This window comes from Austrofundulus limnaeus, unplaced genomic scaffold (assembly GCF_001266775.1).
Source record: "Austrofundulus limnaeus strain Quisiro unplaced genomic scaffold, Austrofundulus_limnaeus-1.0 Scaffold1, whole genome shotgun sequence".
In the NCBI taxonomy this organism is placed as follows: domain Eukaryota; kingdom Metazoa; phylum Chordata; class Actinopteri; order Cyprinodontiformes; family Rivulidae; genus Austrofundulus; species Austrofundulus limnaeus.
Genome location: NW_013952403.1, coordinates 6,329,060 through 6,349,706, shown reverse-complemented (window position 1 = coordinate 6,349,706; position 20,647 = coordinate 6,329,060). Strand labels below are relative to the sequence as shown.

Sequence of the window (20,647 nt, the reverse complement as noted above, 5' to 3'; positions counted from 1 at the left end):
TACAATGGGGGATTGAAAAAAAACAAGAAAAAAAGAAATAGAAGAATTAAGTGTAAAATAAATAACTTCACAAACCAAGACAGATAGTGAAAAGAGGAAAAGATGAAGATAAGGATAGGAGAAAAGTAAAAACGAGCTGAAAGAGCCACTGCTCAAGCAAGAGTGAGCTTCAGTGATAAAAAGAGTAAATAGAGGGAAGAAAGAGATTATCAAGAGAGTCCAAAAAATTGAGAGAAAAGTGTATATTTGAGTTTTTATAGCATTGTATACAGTACAGGTAGGGATWTGGGTTTGTGTAATAGCTTTTTAAATTTCAGGTCCATGGAAAATTATTGTGCTTGTGTGTATGCAAGTGTGTGATGCAATCCTTTGGAATTATGATGCCTGGTTTCCTTTACTCAGTGTTAGAATCTTTATATCTCCCTTTGTTYCTTATATTAGTTACCTTTTTATTTTGCTCCCAGTGGGACACACCTGCCAATGCAAAGTCAGCATTTCTTGTTATWYTCCTGCTAATSCCTTTTATTTTATTTTATATTTTTGCATCTCGCTTCAAGCATTCCATCTGCCTCTACCACCGTATTTGCATCTTTCTGTGCCACACTCCTAGTAAATATCTTTCCTCTCCTTTATTCCATCTTTCCACACCTCCAAATATAGGCTATGAATGCTAATAACAACAGTGAGTCACATTGTTGCACTTAAGAAAAACCTCTTCTTTCCTCTCTTGGAGCCCCTAATTGGATTTTTCATTTTAGAATCAAAAATGCTTTTGTTTTAGAGAATTCTGAGGCTTCCATCTAAAAGATTGCTTGCTGCACTTACAGTGGGGTGCGAAAGTTTGGGCAGTCTTGTTAATTTTCCTGATTTACCTTTGTAAATCATTGATTGTTTGGATAAAAAAAATCAGCTAAATATGTCATATATGGGACAAACACAATGATATTTGAGAAGTGAAATTAAGATTATATGATTCATAGAAAGTGTGCAATAATTAGTTAAACAAAATTAGACAGGTGCATACATTTAGGCACTGTTGTCATTGTATTGATTTCAAAACCTTTAGAACTAATTATTGGAACTCAAATTTGGTTTGGTAAGTTCAGTGACCCTTGACCTCCATAAACAGGTGACTCCAATTATGAGAAAGGGTATTTAAGGGGGGGGAATTGTGAGTTTTTTTCCTCTTTGCAGCTTCTCTAAAGAGTTGCAGCATGGGAGTCTCAAAACAACTTTCAAATGAGCTGAAAACAAAGATTCTTCACTGTCATGGCTTAGGGGAAGGATACAGAAAAGCTATCCCAGAGATTTCAGCTTTCAGTCTCCACTGTGAGAAACATTGTGAGAAAATGGAGGACCACAGGCACAGTTCAAGTCAAGGATCGAAGTGGCAGACCAAGAAAAATCTGGAATAAACAGAAGTGAAGGATGTTGAGAACAGAGTAAACCCACAGACCAGCACCAAAGACCTACAACATCATCTTGCTGCTGATGGAGTCACTGTGCATCGTTCAACTATTCAGCACACTTTACACAAGGAGATGCTGTATGGGAGAGTGATGCAGAGGAAGCCTTTTCTCCGCCCAYATCACAAACAGAGCTGCTTGAGGTGTGCTAAAGCACATTTGGCCAAGCCAGCTCTATTTTGGAATAAGGTGCTGTGGACTGATGAAACTAATATAGAGTTATTTGGACACAAGGGCCGTTATGCGTGGAGGAAAAAGAATACAACACTCCAAGAAAAAACACCTGCTGCCTACAGTAAAATTTGGTGGTGGTTCCATCATGGTGTGGGGCTTTGTGGCCAGTACGGGGACTGGGAATCTTAATAAAGTTGAGGGACGCATGGATTCCAATCAACGTCAGCAGATTCTGGAGACCAATGTCCAGGAATCAGTGGCAAAGCTGAAGCTGTGCTGGGGCTGGATCTTCCAACAAGACAACGACCCTAAACACTCCTCAAAATCGACTAAGGCATTCATGCAGAGAAACAAGTACAACGTTCTGGAATGGCCATCTCAGTCCCCAGACCTGAGCATTATTGAAAATCTGTGGTGTCACTAAAAAGAGCTGTCCATTCTCAGAAACCATCAAATCTGAATGAACTAGAGATGTTTTGTAAAGAAGAATGATCTAAAATACCTTCGGCCACAATCCAGACTCTCATTAGAAGCTATAGGAATCATTTAGAGGCTGTTATTTCTGTGAAAGGAGGATCTACTAAATATTTGGATAAGGTTTTTTATGGAGCCCAAATTTATGCACCTGCCTATTTTTGTTTAACCAATTATTGCACACTTGCTGTAAATCATATAAAATTCATTTCACTTCTCAAATATCACTGTGTTTGTCCCCTATATGATGTATTTAACTGATATTTTTATCCAAACAATCAATGATTTATAAAGGWAAATCAGGAAAATTAACAAGGCTGCCCAAACTTTCGCACCCCACTGTATATAGTGACTGAGGGATGAAAATTAAATGGGAATCTTATGTAAGGTTGTGTGTCATYTGTATGGTAAACATTTTGAACTTAAAGAAATACATAAAGCAAGMTTGAGAAATTAAATGAAGTATATCTTATAAAGTCACTTTTTTCTGATTATCTTTTAACTTTTTGCTTCTAAATTATAGCTCTTCAAGTGTCAACATTTCCCTTTCTGCTCAGCTTCATTAAACTGATGAAGCTGTTACATCTTCATCTCTCCGCATGATTTTACTCTCCTTTATTTGTCTCTTTTGTGTGTGTGGGGGAAACAGCTGTCTCTTGCTCAAGACTAATCCAGATTACTCTGCAATTAATGATTAAGATGCACAAGACRACTCCTGAACTGAACGTTTAAGCTGTTTTGCTCGTCTTGTCTGATTCCACATCTTCATCCTTTTGGGGTGTGTCTGTGGGTGTACGCTGGTTGGGGGACCACTTATGTCTCTTGCTGAGTGTTTGAGAAAAGTGAAGGCAGGAAATAAAAACAGAAAAATCTAAAGACATAAGAGTGAGAAGAAGCCTCACTTTAAATAGACAGTGTGTATCTGTTGTTGAGCCAAAAATGAAAGTACTCCAAGTGGGCTGGTGTGATAAAAACATCAGCTGAGCTAAAAGGTTGTTGCAATTTTTTTTAAAGAAAACACTTGTCTTTGTTGTTGCTTTTGTCTGTGATAAAGATTAGTGGGAGACAAAGTGAATGATGCCTCTCACACGGTTTCTCTGCATGAGGGAAATTAAAATGTCAATTTTATCAACATAAAACAGTTATTTTCTTATCTTAGCAGTTCAATAAAAGGCCAACCAGAATGTCTTTACAAAGCAACGTTCTAATTAAATGGTAGCCATCAAGCACTCAACTTATTTCAGCTCCATTTGTTGTTATAGTCTTGTTTGTGTGATATTTAAAGTAAAAACTTAAGGTTTTTTTTTTACATTTATCAAACTGAATTGTTTCTGAAGAAAGGAAACTTAAAATATCAGTTTCACCAACCTGCTTCAAGCAATGATTGTGCTAAGAGTAAAAATTCAAACGAGTGCAATCAATAAGGACAGAAAGAGTGTTGTGTTTGGGGGATCTCTGAAGTGACAGAGCATGTATTTATTTTCTGCATCAAACTAGTGGTGCTTTAAAGAAACCATGATTAAAAAGTGGTCTTACTGGGCTGCTTTTACATGAAAGAAAAATATAATAATAAATGACTGAAAGCTGCTTTTTGGGGAAATCAGCATTGTTAGAATACAGAAAATGAAAAGTAAAATAGATRTGCAATAACATACATTATGATTTTATGATTAAATTTATTAAATATAATAAAATAAATTAATTTAATGCTTTGAACAGAATTCAGCAAGTTTATATGACAAATTCTAAATATGCATAAAATTAGTTTGAATCTATGTGAACAGATCTTAGAACTTTTTTTTTTTGTTAAATGTTAATTACACCGTTTGGCTCCTCGCAAGGGCTACCTAATCAGTTGCTGCAAACATTGATTTCACCTCCCTGGGAGTATAGCCAGTTATCTACAGGGACAATTATGGAAATGTCCAAAATAGTCCTGATAGGAAGCCAAATTTGTATTTAACATCACAAACATTTTTGTGTTGTTTGACAACTCAATGAGCAGCCTATAATTATTCTGCAGTAAGTATGGGTTAGCAGAGGACACAATAATAGTTGTGACAGCAGCAGTTGAGACAAACAGAATCTGCTCATCAACAAAAATAAATAAATAACTGCCCAAAATTCAAGTCTATTGTAAATAAGTTAACACGTATAAATCAATACTATCAGCTATAAGAAAGCAGTAATCACAAAACAAATGTTCACATTCTATATACCCAATAAACAGTGTAAACAATGGTGGGCACCAGCCCGCTAAAGCACAAATCCGCTAATTGCGGACCTAAATATTTTGTTTGCACTTTAACGGTCTTACTAATTTTTATAATTCATAAGCGGATTTGCACTTTCAAAAAATAAAATGCAGTATTGCTAATAACTAGTAATTATCTACCAGTCATCATTATCTTGAACAGCAGAAGGTATGGCTGTCAATGAATCACAACACACGTGATCTATCCAACARCACCCCTCCCAGATAAAAACACTTTTGTAAAGGTATACGTCATTGCTGACTGTTGATTTCCCACGATGCTTTGTGTCTGCTTACGTAGCAGGAAGGCAATGCTTAGAACTCCCTGTCCCAGAAAAAAACAGATGTTTGTAATCCATACTAAAATTTTGTATGTATTGATTTATTTTACTTTACAATCGGAGCTCCTTTTAAAAAAAATAGAGTTTAAATGCTGGAGCTCAATACTTGACGTAATAGGTCGAAGCAATCGGCCATCGGGGTTAGAGACGCAGAAATCATTTAAAGATGTTATGCTAATGAAGACAGACATCTAGTGGACAACTGGAGCAACTGCAGGGAAAACTTTAAAATCCAAGCTCTTATTTTGAAGTGAACAAAGTTTCCTGTACTCTGTGCTTTCGTTTCCCCTCACAAATCAAATCCGTCATGTACCCAGAATGCATCGCTTCAGTTTTCCAATGAACTGTTTTAAAATTACTTTATTGATGCTTCTTTAATGAAAAATCTACAACAAACAAAAGAAAAAGACAAAGAAGCAGTCGAACTAGCAATCCTCAACAACATTTTAATTTTTACACCAGGAGCCAAAGGTSTGTTTCATGAAATCACATCCCCAGCAATCGGCAGTTGTAGGATTAAGTTGTAAAAGAGTTCATACACTGCTAGTTGGCAGTATTGTGCATATAYTGTMGATGAATTATTGCYAGCTAATAAGTGTCAAATTGAACTTGCACTTTAAAATTAGCTTCCGCTAGTTTTTCTATGGCACAAGCGCTTTTGAGGTTGCAGACCTAAATATTTTCAAAAGCACTTTAGAAATTGCGGAGCTAATTTTTGGATAAGCGCTGCACACCACAGCTAATAAAAAACACTGCAATAAAATGAGACATGCAGTTTGGATTATGATACACATCTCTGTTCAAACTTCTTTTGCAAGGGTGTGTGAATGTCTGTGTTTGTTGTTTCTGCAGTCGCAGCTCATACAGAACTGGTCAAGACATAAACAACTGTCCCACCTGCCAGAAGACAGCCTGCATCATTTACAGGTAATGCATTTATACTAATAATAATTTACCTGTAATATACACTTTTCACCTTTTTTTCCCTAAATGTTTAACTCCAGATTGGTTTGTTTTCAAGTTTTATCACCTACTCTTCTAATCTTTTCTTCTCCTTGATACCATTCACMTTTTACCCCCTCTCTGATTATTATTATTTAACAAAAACATCCTACAACCAGGAGTGATTCTGTTGGTTGTACATAGAAAATAATAAGTTATTTTCTTCCAGACTAAAGTAAAATGCTTCCTCCAAAAAGTATTCACACATTAAAGAATGCTCTTTGCAAACAAACTTTTTTTTTGCTTCTAGATGATGAATCTTTTCCAGCAGTCATCTCTTTTGTGAATGACCTAAAAAAATACTTGCACTTCTAAATGTCCACAGTTTGCTAAAACACATACAAAACTATTTATTTTCTATGGTTCATGCAGTTACCAAATTTAGAATCCTCAGTGTCCAACCAGTGTCCAAGACTCTTTACTTTGTCTGCAATGCTCACATAAGCCAGAAAAGCAGGATTTTGTCTATGATTTCTTGAAAGAGAACAAAATATAGCACCATTACATTCACAGACCAAAGACTGGCTTGAAGCAAATTCAGCTCGTTTTYGAAGACAAATCTCCCTTGCAGATCTGGATTTCCTTTAGGATTCATAAACTATCTCTGTCTCTATCAATCCCTCCTTTTATCTTACTTTCTCTGTATCCCTTAGGAGGACAAATATACTTTGTTTTTCAGGACTTTTTTCTTTTCCATTTTTCTTTAACTTTGATAGCTGCTCCCGCATTCTACTTCTCCCCATGTTTGGGTTTATTCTTCTGCCTTTATACTTTCTTTGCACCTGACTCTTACATTCTTTACTTCCGTCCATCTTAATTAGATGATTATTTTTATTTATTTATTTAGCCAGTTAGTGATAACGAGCATCAGGGAAGAAGGACTGACACATGCAACATATTCATCTATAAATGTATCTACTGTAAACTGAGCCACGCCTACCCAAACTGAGATATTTAAATATCTATGCATTTATTCAGACAAAGAAAGTTTAGGAGTGATGTAGCATTGCATATAGTTAGGACAGAAATAAAGAGTATGAATTAATGACCTTGTAAATAAAATATATATTTTTTTCTTTTTTCATTTTTGCAATCAGAAAATAAATGAATGGTTACTGATTTTCAAAAGCACCATTCTACATTTGTTGGAATGCTGTCAGACAGGAAATTTGATTCTTGTTCCAAAAGGCTGACTTCCTCTATTTTAGCMTTTGAAGCGACACATCCATAATGTAAGTTATTGTTGGTGACAAGACTGGAATGTGAAATATGTAACATTTTACTGGAAATGAAAAAAAAAAACACAAAAAGCTTTATTGTTCAAATTTATTCTGAACTTCTAGAGGTTTTCCAACAAACTGCAAACATTCTAATTAATTGAATTTAAAAAAGAAGAAAAAAGCTTTAAGATAACTACTAAATGATCTGAACCTACAAAGTAGCAGTCTATCAAAGGACCTGAACTGAATATTACAAGGCATAAAGAGCCATTATTTTGTGTTTTGTTGTGTAAATGAATCTGCTTTGTAGATTGAACTGTGTGCAAACATGCATATTATTACATCGAGAGCCATCTAGTTCAGTTTGCTTACATTTCATACATATTTACAGTCTTCTATCTTCTCCTCCTCGTTTCAATTTTTTTATCTGCTCAACTTTTCTTTTTTTGTTTGAGTTTTTCTTTTTATTCTTGGGTAATATAATGTATGTACAGTATATATTCACAAAAGCTAATTAATCCAACAAAACAACAGCACAGCTTTAGTAAGATGCTCTGACAAATTTTATGAAGACAATAATCTCTCATATACATTTCACACAAAAACCCTAAGTATTTGGAGAAATATTCCGTTTTTCTTTGCAATAATTGTTCTTCTGTATTATACTGCTTTCAAACAGGAAGATGGTTTTATTTTGATAAAAATTAAAAGTGAGAACACCAAAAAAATATAACTTTTTTTGACTTGACAATAACAGTCTAATCAAATTATGCAGTATTCTGGGTAAAAAAGCAGGCAATCTAGAGAAAGWCATTCAAGCAGATGATGAATTATGTGTGAGGATGAAACATCCATCTCAATGATTTGTGGTGAAAAAAGAGGTTTTGACAAGGTCTGAAAGCCTGAAAAAGCCTTGCTGTTGTCAGTTTTAATGAACCTCTATGATGACGGACAATGGGTGAGAGGAGTATTAGACACATCATGTTTTCTCTCAGAGCTTTAGCACACATGTAACATAGACAGACTTATCAGCGAACCCATCACTCGGAGCTTTCCTCTTGCTTTTTTTCCCAGAGTAAAAAAATGATAAATATGAATACCATTTTCATGCATGTTTRTCTATAATTCACAATAAAATATGCCTTTAATAACATTTGGTCTAGACTTTAAACATATCAGTTTGTCATAACCAAGCCAGCATTTATGCATTCTTATTTAAATCATAGCCTTTTTAACAAACAATAAAAGAGAGGGGGTAAAAGTACTAGGACACAAAGACATTGAAACATGAGGGTAAAAAGAGCCAAACTATCCATTCTAAAACAAGAAAAAACTAGAAATAGACTAAATGTAGGACAGGTGCTTCACGTCTTCTGTTTTTATAGTGTGTGATGAGTGGCTTTGTTTGTGAATGGGGATGAGAATGTCCTTTGTATCATTTATTTATGATAGCCATCTTGCTTCCAACGTGCCCACCAGAGCTTTCACTTCCACTTCTACTCCCTCTTCCTTGTACTCGCTCCATCACTGCTTTTTTCTTCCTCTAAAAGAGCCAAGAGGTCTCTCTTGTCAATATCTGTGTTCCTTCTCCTTTTTCTCCTTCATTCTGCCATGGCCTATTTGCTCCATTKCATTTATCTAGCATTACTTCTCTCACATGTTGTCTTTATTCCCCTTTAAAAAATCCCCCGGCATCACTTTCCCCTCCTTACCTAGCTGTGGGCCTGCTGTAGGAGCTGCACTTGTAGGACGGCAGGGTAACAAATCTGTGTTTCTGCATGTGTGTTGGAATGCTGGGCTATGGGAGGAGGGAAGGACGGGTGGTTGTATCTGCTTTCCCTGCCTCATCATGTGCCTCATTACCTCCAGATGCCAAGCCCTGTTCGGCTCCACCCCTTTAATCCAGCTCAGCACACACCCACGCGCACGCACAAACACATCGTTACCAAAAAACGGAGTGAGAAGTCAGAGTCTGCTACAATGTGACTCGCGGCGATGAACGCTGCAGAGAAAGAGCAAGAGCAAGGGAGAGATGAGAGACCGGCGGTGAAATAAGAGCATAGAARAAGAAAGCCGAGAGCGTCTGCTTTGAACATTTCTGAAGAGCAAAAACAGTTCCTCCTTTGCTCATTCCTATAGCTCCTCCATTGTGAAAATGCCCCTCTTCTCTTTTTTTCAGTTCTCCTTTTCATTCTTCTACTCCTCTCATCTCACCAGTCTGTGATCTACTGGTGCATGAAGTGCAGAAGAATACTCTGGACGTGAAATGAGTGCTAAGTTGAGGTCTGTGTGAAAGTGTGTGCGTGTGTGTGTGCATGCATTTTAGGTTAAAAGTGCAATATGATTTTAAATTCACTTAACATACAAAAACCTCCCTTTAGGGATCCTCGTCTTACATTTTCCATACTCCTCTCTTTTCTCATGATCACCCTGTTCATCATYTCCCTTTCCATCTCCAAAATGTAATTTTATTCTCAGTAAGAAATGAGCTGTTTAAGAGAAATGACTTCACAACAACCCAGCCTCTAATACACTCTGACTATTTTATTGTGATTTTTTTTCTTCATTTTTCGTCTTCTTGCTCTTTAACTGTCATCAATCTGTCTTCCCCCAGTGTGGAGCATGATTTTCGGCAGCAGGAGGGACGCTTCCAGGGGGTGATGGAAGCCCTTGATGGGGAATACGATGTGCCTGCACCAACTCTGACCAAGCCCATGACGGCTCCTTCTTCCTGCAGTCGTCCCAGCACCAAAGCACGTGTCAAGAAATTGCGTAAAAAATGTTTCTGGTGGCTTTAAAAAGACAAAAATAAATTTAAAAAGCCACAACCACCACACTGGATCCACAGATGCATAAAAACATGGATTATAATGAATCTGAAATGTTCTACTGTAGAAAAAAATCAACGCTGACCAGGATAAGGACAAAGATATTGGACAAAAGAATTGAAAGAGGRCCAAAGAAGTTGCTGAAATTTCTTTTCAGATTCAGAAGAACCTGTTTCATTACAAAAGAAAGACTTTTTCAGCTACTTTGTTCACTAACTTGGAACTGAAAGTAAATATGCTGCTTTTTTGTTTTTATAGACCAAATCTGTAGCAGATGAATGGAAAAGAACTGCGACTTCAGGTTTATTGCTCATCACTTTGGGAAGTGTCTGTTTGAATAGATGGACTCAACTTGATGCAGAATTTTTACAATGACTTTGGCAAAGTTACAGCAATAAGCAGGGGGCTTGTGATGATTTACAAAGTCCAGTGACGTTTGTTGTTCAGAGTACTACTGTGTGTCTGCTGCCAAAATGTGAACGTAGCAACAACTGAAGCTCCAGAGGCTTCTTGGAGAAAACAAGCAGATGACCTGTCTGAAAACACAGTGATCGCTCGGTGTACCAACAGCATTTTGATGCACAAAAGTGGAGAAATGTATTAAAAATACTCTATAAAACAATGTGATTGACAGCTGATCAAAGACTCACTGTCTCTGTTAGATAATTAAAAAACTGTCAACTTTGGCTGACAGAGTGATTGATTCTCTCCTCTATTGCCATCCAAAACAAGAGTGTTTTGCTGTTAGCTCAGTTTTCTTTCAAGGAGTTTACATGCGGGCAAATCACAACTTGCACAAAAAGGCTTGTGGGCATTTTTCCAAAACTGAACTACTTCCAAACAAACACATATATCTGTGGTTCAAAGTAAAACTAGGGGTGGATCACTTATCTAATGAATTTGTTGCTTATTGGTCAGTATTAATGCTGTATAAAGATCTATGTTTGTCATAGAATTTAATCCAATGACCCCCCAGTGAATTCTGCGTGATTGACAGGATAACTAAAAGTTAACTTCTGATATTTCCCCAATTTATTTTTTCACAGTTCCCACAGACTGCTCTGCTTTTCTGCTTTTATGTAGAGAATCGAACAGAGTAAACAAGTAAATGAGTTTTGCTTCATTTGCAGTGAAAACCTCTCTCTCTCTCTCTCTCTCTCTCTCTCTCTCTCTCTCTCTCTCTCTCTATATATATATATATATATATATATATATATATAAATGATCCTGCAGTGTTTAGGCCACATTGCCAATACAAATACAATCAAACTACAACTGAATCATAAATTTTAGTTTCAAATTTCCACCGTTTGACATAACGTTATTTTGAGCTCCGTGTCTAATTTTAGAACATCTCAATGTCATTTTAGTGATGTTATGAAACACTGCTAATAAACACTTAAAGCATGAGTAACAAAACATGTACTGATCAAAAAGTAATAACACTAAAATGAAATATTCTGAATGGATTTTTCCCCATTAACAGACATACAAACACAATTTTTAYTCACACTGAAATTATTTGCACAAAGCAGTTTAGGGCATAAACACTAATCTCAAAAGAGGAATATTTCAGCATTCTTCAGCTGACAAGTTGCTTACAATTAAAACCCTGGATGACACCACAGTTAGTAATTACCCACTTCATAGCCAAAGTGCCCTGTCATAGTATTTTTATGAGCAATTCCTTTAACAGTGAGTTAACTTCCACAAAACCCGTCTCTCCCACTCTTCTGATTGAATGTGCAATAAAATATGTATTTTAAAGAATATATGCTGTTGTCAACATGTTTTGTGTTTCAGAATGACCCCGAATGCCAGACAGGCCAACACAAAAATGCTATTAACAGATAAATTATAGTGAAGGACTAGGAAGAAATGTAATAACATGTTTGAATCACAGGTTTCTGTGACGTTCATCAAATAAACAAGAACTCAATCCAAAGGTATAATAGTACTTACAATCAGAGCGTGCTCTCGACCCATTGTGATGACTGTTTTGTTGATGATCTGCAGCAGAGACACCACAATGTCTTGGATATGTTGAAATGTTTTCCCCTGACAGAAACAAATGCAGACAACAGGAGCGTGGTGAAGAAGAAGAAAAAGAAGAAGAAGAAGAAGAAGAACAACAAGAAGAAGAAGAAGAACAAGAAGAACAAGAAGAAGAAGAAAAAGAAGAACAAGAAGAAGAAGAACAAGAAGAACAATAAGAAGAAAAGGAGCAGCAAAAAAGATGAAGAACAAAAAAAATATCATTAGGTTTTCTCAATATGTCAATGCACTGAACAACACTTCCACTCAGGCAGAATGACAGCGCTGCTTTAAGGAACAGCTCAGAATTTATTCTTATCAAACCAAACACTTATCAGTTTTATTTGGAAACGTTGTTTTCCCCTTAAAAGAGCTCCCCAGTGTGTAGAGTTTGCACAGTCTGAAGTTTGACTCAAACTTTTAGAAAAAAGGATAGATCAAACTAGTAAAGAAAGAAAATAGTTTTCTGAATCTGAAACGTTTTCTTTGTTAGCTCAAAACTGAGCTTCAGAACTTTCACATCAGCGTGGACAGCTGCAAAAATACTTAGTTGCAAAAAAATTTGATTACCAATGTTTTGTTCTCTACTATTTGGGTACATTTGGTACTATTTGGGTCCCCCACACAGCTTCACCAGATTAGCAGCAGGATGTCTTTACAAATCACTGTGATTTCATTGCAAAACATATCTAAAAAATAGGCATGATTTCATTGCAAATAATTATCTGTATTTATAGTTTATTTGCAAAAATTAGCTTAACATAGACGTATATGTATGAGAGGATGACTGGGAGATATAATATTGAGCAGAAATKTCATTTAAAAGATTCTCTACTCACTCTGGTTCTATAGAAAACGTACTTTCCGGGTCTGACATGAGATCATTCAAGCAAGGTTCAACTGTATCCTGAGTTACCATTTTCCAAAACTGATATTACCTAATGTTGCGTCTTTTTTTTTTTTACAACAGAATACAACACTCCTGTGAAAGGCTATAAATGGAATGAAGCATTGTTGTGATGATGGGCTGAAGTGGGAATGTCAGAAATGGTAGGAGGTTCTTAAAGAAACTCAGGCCAGTTTGAAGGCATTTAGATAGGCTTTAATGTGAAGTTAAATTAATTTATGATATATACAGCATTTTTATATCACTTGAAGATAACGTAGTTGATTGTGGTGTGGAATTGAACTTTGTGTCTGGAAAATACATAATATCCCCCCCACCACACACACACACACACACACRCACACTTTTTTTACTACTGCATTTCAAAGATTGAATTTGTTGTTGACAAGGTTTTAAAGTCAGAAAAAGCAAACAATGAAATCAAATGTAAGTTTTGAAACAGATTCATTCAGGTCTCTACAAATGGGCCTCTGTTAGGATGATAGCTGCTCCAGAATGCCTTGTTCCCATTGTGACACAGCATTACACTGCCGACCTTAATCTTTGGCACTACTGATCAGAATCAATGCTCCGAATGGCAGAGGGCTAGAGATGACAAYGTGGGCCTTGACGGTTTGTGGTCAAGTTCCAAAAATAAACCAACAGCTTGAACTTGCGGCAAGACTTTGGTGCTGGATTAAAGATGATCTGAACAGCTGTGTGAGACACACCTACGTCATTACTTTAGCAACCAGGCAGAAAGGTTAGTGAGGTTTGGAATCTGTGGACACACAAGTCTGAACTAATCACTTGCAAAAGATTGTGCACGGTCTGTTCGACAGATTTAGTTTGAGAAGCAAGAATAATTTGGTCTGCAGTCCAAACATAGAGGCCCTGATTCACAAAAGGATTGTAAGGCTTCTGCAGATGCTAAGCAGGAGCAAAGCAGACTTTACACATCTGTCTAGTTCACAAAGCTCCTGCAATAAAGAGATTTGCACCTTCAAACTGCACCGCAAGCATCTCTTTCTGTTCTGATAGCTTTTGCCCACATTTAAACAACATTTTATGCATGAATTTAGAGGGAACACTGCCCATATTTATGTAAATAACAGGGCAATGAGTGTCAAATATTCAAAGACCAGAGTTGCTTGTAAGATTTACAGTCTCCTAAGGACTGGTGGTATTTGTATCTTGGGWGATACAAAGGAGGAAGGGGGTATTCTGTTGCATGGTTGCCTTCACAAAAAAAGTGGGTATAAGAAAATACATAATCCATCCTCTCTTCCATCTATGAGGGACACATAATATTTATCTACTATTCAACTGTGGGGGAAAATGTGTAAAATCGTGTTGCTGTTTTACATTTAGAATATAAAACTCATAATTAAATAACATTTCTACAGATTTGATTTGTTTAGGTGCACCAAGAATACACTCAGGTCAGCAATCAGTATAGAGGGTCCTAATCCTGCCTGCAGAGAAAAGGGACACCATAAATATTTTGGTCTGGGACAGAAACCATCATTTGAATTTTGTTAGATGAATTTATGAAGAAAAAATATTGTTGAGAAAACATAAAGAYGCCACATTGGCTTAAAAATGCCCTCAAAGACTTGGTTCATAGAGATGTTGCTCATGCAGTTTGAAAGACTGTGTCCACGCTTCACTTATTAGAATCTGGAGATCATAGTAAGAATGGTGCAGATGGAGCAGGCAAAGAATAAAATATCAATGGTTAAACAGCAAAACAGGGACTATACATGTTTTTGTTAATCTGTATAGATGGGATGAAAGGTTTTTTGAAGGGATCTGGATCTTGGCAAGCGGTTTGCTTTATAGAGTTGTTCAAAAGAGCCGTTCGATTTCCCCCCGAGCTGCTCTGCTCCACCCACAGGAGGAGCAATTGTCTCTGTAGTTAAAATGGAAAAATATAAAATTATTGAGGAGTGAAAAGATAAATTAAAAAGAATGGCTTGTCTGCAACTCTGTTCCTATTGTTTGTTGTAAGGAGCCATTCAGAAGATTCGGATCATTCACAAACATGACATCTCTGTTTATCAGGTCCAAAGTTCTGAGCTGCAGTTTGCTTGGTTCRGACATTTTTTCAAGGCACTCACTCTTACATACAGCATTATATTGAAAATAACTCCTATTGGCATAAGGCAAATTTTGAAGTTTCATTTATCTACATGTTTATATCATCATAGTCAAATTTATAATTATATAGTTTCTTATAAATACTGCAGTGAGACTGAACTTTGTAAAATATATGACAAAATGTTGTTAGACTTTGTTTAATGACTGATAATGTGAAATGTAGCTCACATAATGAGCTATAAATTTGATGTGACAACGTTTTGTCTAAAAAGCAAATACAAAGCTGGTAATATTACAGAGAGGTCTGTTCAGAAGAAGCAGCAGCCCCACAGTGTGGTTGGTCAGTCGAAGCTGATTAGCCTGGGGCTCATAACTCACCGCTGAAGCATCTTCCACATCTAAATATACTTTTTTGTATTTTCTCCTGCGGGCTATATGTGCTTGTATAAAAGCTTGTTAGCAGAATCTGACCTAGATGTGTGTAGATTTGTTTTATTATAACAATAAGATTTCAAGAACAGGAACCAGTTAAACCTGTAGGGTCTAACTGTAGCTTCCTTTTTTTTATTTCCCTCATTTGAGATTTTATATCTGCGAGTATCTGTGTTTGGAATAATCATCAATGAAGTAAAAGAAGGAGGGTCACAAATGAATACACGCAAGATAAAAATATATATAGTTTTTGTTCTTTATCAGTGGGGTTTGGGAGCAAGTGTGTGCTGCAATGATGGGATTTGAAGTGCCTGGAGAGAATTAGAAAGATATGATTAAACCACGTTATGAGCACGGACTCACCGCCTGGGGCACAGACAAGATAAACAACTGAGTTTATGTGCACTATCTTGCTTACTCTTTCCACCTCAGACTGCCTCACACACACATTCTGTTAGACTGGGATGCAGCTGGTAAACTTAAAGAAATCATCAATCCTTTCTGCCTCACTGGAAGTATTTTCGTATCCTGGAAAGAGTTTCTGTGACGGCCATCAGATCAGCAGGAGGGACTTCTTTTTTTATATACTATTTTTTTTCTTTTTTTAGGTAAGAGTCAGACCACTCAATCATCTTTAAAAGCTAAAAATTCCCAGAAAAACAAACAAAAAAAAAACAAAGAGAAAAAATGAGTTTGAGGTCCATTATGCATASACAGAATCAATAATCATCATTTTGCAGATATTTTTAGTTATTAAGTAGACTTTTTTCTCACGGAGATTAAACACAAAATACCCGAGGCTAAAACCCAGCTGGGAGTCAAAAAGCAGATATTTGTTATTGTTTCTACATTTTGCTGTTCTGATCATTAACATGACAGTATTTCTATTTTTGGTGTTAATGATGTGTTTCTGCTTTATTTTAATTCAACACTACATTAGTAATGCAGACTGTGGTTTAAACACTTTAAAAATGCTCCCTGTTTTATTTCACAGCCCAGGTTAGAAAACACTGATTTGCAAAATTTACAACAATGACAACACAACTRACAAGGAACACAGGAAGTTTAAATAAAAGTTTTGCCAACTATATTGAAAATCAAAACTACCGTTTTGCTCGCTTCACCGTCTGGATTCATCTTCTTTTTTTTTTTTATCCAAACCTCATGAGCCCCCTAAAAAATATAAAAAAAATGTCCACCCAGCTTTTTTAGTGTTTCGTGTCTTTAACTGCCTTGCCATTCATTCGGAGGAGTTTGTCTCTGCCAAACAAACCAAGATGGGCGCTGCTTTAAGCCTCCTGGTCCTGCACACACCTCTGTGATGAAACCGCACAGAAACCCCATCTGCAAACTAATATGGTGCTGATTTACATATAGATTCTTGCAAAATGACGACTGAATCATGACCAGAAGGAAGGTATTACCTAAACTACATCTTATAAAATTTCATAAAACATCTTCTGCACACAAGCTTACATTTAAAGTGATAAATGTTTGTATTTAAAAATTGGAGTTAGTCTGGATATTCAAGACTTTTTTAATGAACAGAAGGCTGACAGAAACTGGCAGACTTGACACAGATTGTTTGGTCTCTGGCCCCCCTGTTGCTGCCACCTGCTCTTTGTCCACTTTCCAGACAAAACGCTGTTGTTTTTCCCTAACAAGCCTCTTGTTCTGGGGTTAGAAAGAAAAAAGTAAAAAAGTATGAAAGGTCTAGCGAGCCATGTCTGTCTTTCTCTGTCATCATCCTCACTTCATCACTCTCATCCTGACAACAAACACACATTGTTTCAAARTCACCTATAAATTCAACACAAACTGCCATTGACATGTGCATCTGTCTTTCAGGTAATCTCCTGCCTTTGYTTTTCTCTCTGAATATTTATTTGGATTGAGCACATCTGTGGTGTGACAATTTAATCAGGTACCACCCGGAGCCCAGAGAAGAGCAGGGTGAAAAATGAAGGGTACAGGAAATATGGGCTGAAGGGGAGGAGGCAGCAGATATGGTCTATCTTTTTCTCCCCTCCTTATGCATTTTTTCACTTACATTTGCCTCTGTATTGTGTTTTTCTTTTTTCTATTCTAAAATCCTTTCACCTACAGGGATGCCTCTGAAATAAACAAKTTTGTCACTGTTTAACTGTTAACTTTCTGCTTCTCCATTCAGGCTTTCATCCTCTTTGCTTTGCCTCAGGCAGTGTTCATTCCTCCAGCCTTTTTCTGCTGTGGTTCATTTGTCTTTTGACAGCTTTAAAAGTCAATTCAACATAGTTGGCTTTAAATTTTTCAGTGAGGAATGACTTTGTTTGGAGTTTTGCATTGATAAATGATTCATCTGACGACTTTCATCCTCACTCCCGGTCTCTGTATCCTTATGTTTTTTTACTTGTCATAGCCGTCTAACACTGCCACTACCTGCTACCTGGTGTAAATTCACCTCATCACAACTACCCCACTCCAGTTTAATCACTGCTTTGCTCTCTTCTTTCACTGCCTCTTCTCTTGGCTTATGCTTCATTAGTATATTCAAATAAATGGAGCCAAAAAAYGGCCAAACCTTCACTTCAAAGACTAAGCAGGCTGTCTTCAACTTGCACAGGCAATTAAAAAGCCCTCAGCCTGATGCTGGTGATGTATTTGTTTAGCATGCAAGTGTGTGTGCTTCCASTAAAGATGTTTAGCTCAGGAGCAAACTTCATTTTTGTTTAAAAGAAATGTGTGTATGAAAGAAAATCACATAGCTGGTCAAGGGTACCTGCTTTTTGTGCATATGGAGGATAAGAAAAAGAAAATAAAACTGTGTGAGGTTTGAGAGGGGAGTAAAGGACTCCCATCATTAAACAGGGGTGGAGGTCTCCATGTCCAATTGTCCCCCTCTTACAATGCTGTTTTTGGAAGTATGACTCAGCCCTCTGTGAACAATAGGGACAATCAAGGCCATAACAATCTATTGTTAGGCTGATGATCCTCTATTTCATGTGAACAAACAGTTTTGATTGTCATTGCTAACTTGTTTGTCAACCATGTAGAGGTGCTGCTAATAAAACCAAGTTTACCTGAAACTCCTCAGACTGAAGAAATCTCTTGGAGGAAAGATGAAGCATTTTTTAAGGTGACCTACTCAACTTTTTATTATTATTATTTTTTTTAGATAGTTATACTTTAAAGAACAGAAGTTACAGAACTGGACAGTTACAGCTCTTGCTGCGGTCCTCCTGCTGTCAACGGACATGGACTGAACCGGACACTCGCTGCTCTGCAGGTTTCTCCATGTCAGAACATCCAGTGTCCACACAAAGACTAAAAGTGCTGAGATCGTTATAAACTTAGGAACATTTTAAAGCTGTGAGGATTAAATTAAAACGGGATCACATTAAACAGTATTTAAAATATGTCCGGTTGTATTCGGATGGCTGTAGTTTTTTTTTACTTCCTGGTCTAAACTCGTGACACAGCAACTTTAAAAAAATGTATGTTTAACCACAAAGAATAGTTAATTTAGTTTGTTATGACTGATGCCCCACACTGCAAGAGAACCAGAGGCTCAGTTAAAATAGAGCCTCTGCAGCGGATGGATTTTTCACATCACGCCGCCCATCTCTGCTGTCCGGGGTGGATTGATGCTTCTGTCTGGGGTGGATTGACCGGGGTGGACCAAAGTCATATTTTAACAGTTTGTTTATGCTGTAACAGCTAAATGTAAGTTTGCATTTATATCATGAAACTTTATTTTTTACGGTCATTTATTTAGAACATTCAGAAATGTTTTAAGGAATGTTAGCTTGTCAAAGTAAGTTAAAGCTAGCTGTCACAATGTCGTGTCTTAAAAAAACTTTGTCTCGTCCTGGTCACACTTCCTCGTCCACCCCTCTCACTTTACGTGCCCCTCAGAGTCTCCCGGCACTACCCACTTTGTAGGCATTTTTCACATTTGCCTTGGGGCGGAGTTATCCTTTCACGGTGGGGTGGAAACTGTATGAGGTTTGATAATAAAAGTATTTAAGGGCTACTTCAGTGCTTACCAACCGGAAGCAGAAATTACATATTCATGATAAATCCTTTTATTTCACTCTGTAAAAGGAAGGTATTTGTGACTCACTCAAAAAACTAATGGGTTGGATTTACTTAAATTACGTCAACAGGTTCCACTCAACTGGATTTAGTAAATGTAAAGCAATTTTTATATTTAGTTTATGAGTGAAGGTAAAGTAAATGTGTTAAACTTAGTTCAGTTGAGTGGAACTTGCTAACATCCAACACAACTGTTTTTAAGTTCTGTTTTCTTTAACTATTCACGCTTTTTATCTTTTCATTTGCCTATTTTTGTTTGAGGTCTTCTTTCCCGTCTATCTATAAACACTGCTTGGGTAATAAATAAGTTTAGTTTTAGGTCTTTTCACCTCCATAGGCATTTTGAGTCCAAAACCTCCAGCGAGCCTGATAGACACCTGACTTTACTGGTGGGGTGGGGGATAAATATTAACTGTTCGGTTACTGGTGGAACCTACAAAAGAGTGTTATTACTAATAACAGACTGGAATGAACTACACAAAAAGTGGCAAGAACATGAAGTGACAATCTTGAAATAAAAACACTTAAAAAACCTTGCCTCAGGCAAACCTGTGGGGTGGACTTCTGTTACAAGCTGAAACATTATCAAATAGATTTCACAGCAGGCGTTCACACTAAACTGGGAATTTATCTTTTGTTGTATTTGCAAGTGGACAGATGAATCAGAAGACACTATGTTCTCAGTGTACAGGAGACACTCTCACTGTCTTTTATTTTAAAGTTCTATATCTTACCACGTTTTTCCTGCTGAGGACCTCCAAAATGTTGTTGAGAAGCTCCAAACTGTTTCTCCTCTCGTCGTGCAGACCGTCAGCCATACTGACCAGAGCCCCACTCAGTTCCCGCAGCATCATGGGTAACAACACATCACGGCACTCTATCAAAACAGAAGCACCAATGTTTAAAAAAAACAAATCAATTAAATCAAGCTTTTTGCTTTGCAGACACAATGCTAAAGGGACACACAGTGAAAAAAAAAACAAGGCAGCCTCGAGATGCTGTTTTTTATTTACTCACTTTGTTTTTGCAAATACATATTCATGGTGCAGCATCAAGATTATTGCATTTTAAGTGATTCATCTCTCAAGAACTCTTCAAAGCCTTTGCAGGAATTGATGCTGTACCTGTGGAGGAAAGCTGCCCCCACACAGCTATGAATAATGATGCCACTGGACCCTAAAGAAATAATGTAAGCCTAACTCCCAGTGCCCAGTGGTGTTACATCAATCAAATGTATTTACACTTCCATTTATGTCATTATGCTGCTGCTTTTTTCAGACACAACATCAACACATCAATCTCTACAGTGTAACTTTATTATTTATTTATTTATTTATTTATTTATTTATTTATTTATTTATT

The 20,647-nt window shown here is 36.8% G+C and overlaps 2 protein-coding genes across 3 annotated transcripts in view; one reads left to right on the top strand and one right to left on the bottom strand.

Moving 5' to 3' along the window:
• insyn2b (inhibitory synaptic factor family member 2B) overlaps positions 1-10,450 on the top strand; it is a 25,123-nt gene extending 14,673 nt beyond the window's left edge. Inside the window, exons 3-5 of one of the 2 annotated variants that reach the window (XM_014007257.1) lie at positions 5,562-5,636; positions 9,111-9,214; positions 9,546-9,632. In XM_014007257.1, coding sequence (XP_013862711.1) covers positions 5,562-5,636; positions 9,111-9,201 — 166 coding nt within the window. In that variant the 3' untranslated portion in view covers positions 9,202-9,214; positions 9,546-9,632. Of the gene's footprint in view, positions 1-5,561; positions 5,637-9,110; positions 9,215-9,545 lie in introns of both variants that reach the window. The other variant, XM_014007253.1, reaches the window with a different exon arrangement.
• dock2 (dedicator of cytokinesis 2) overlaps positions 1-20,647 on the bottom strand; it is a gene marked incomplete in the record, with an annotated part of 113,498 nt that overhangs the window by 46,170 nt on the left and 46,681 nt on the right. The window contains 2 exon segments of the mRNA XM_014007241.1: positions 11,722-11,817; positions 20,020-20,162. Coding sequence (XP_013862695.1) covers positions 11,722-11,817; positions 20,020-20,162 — 239 coding nt within the window.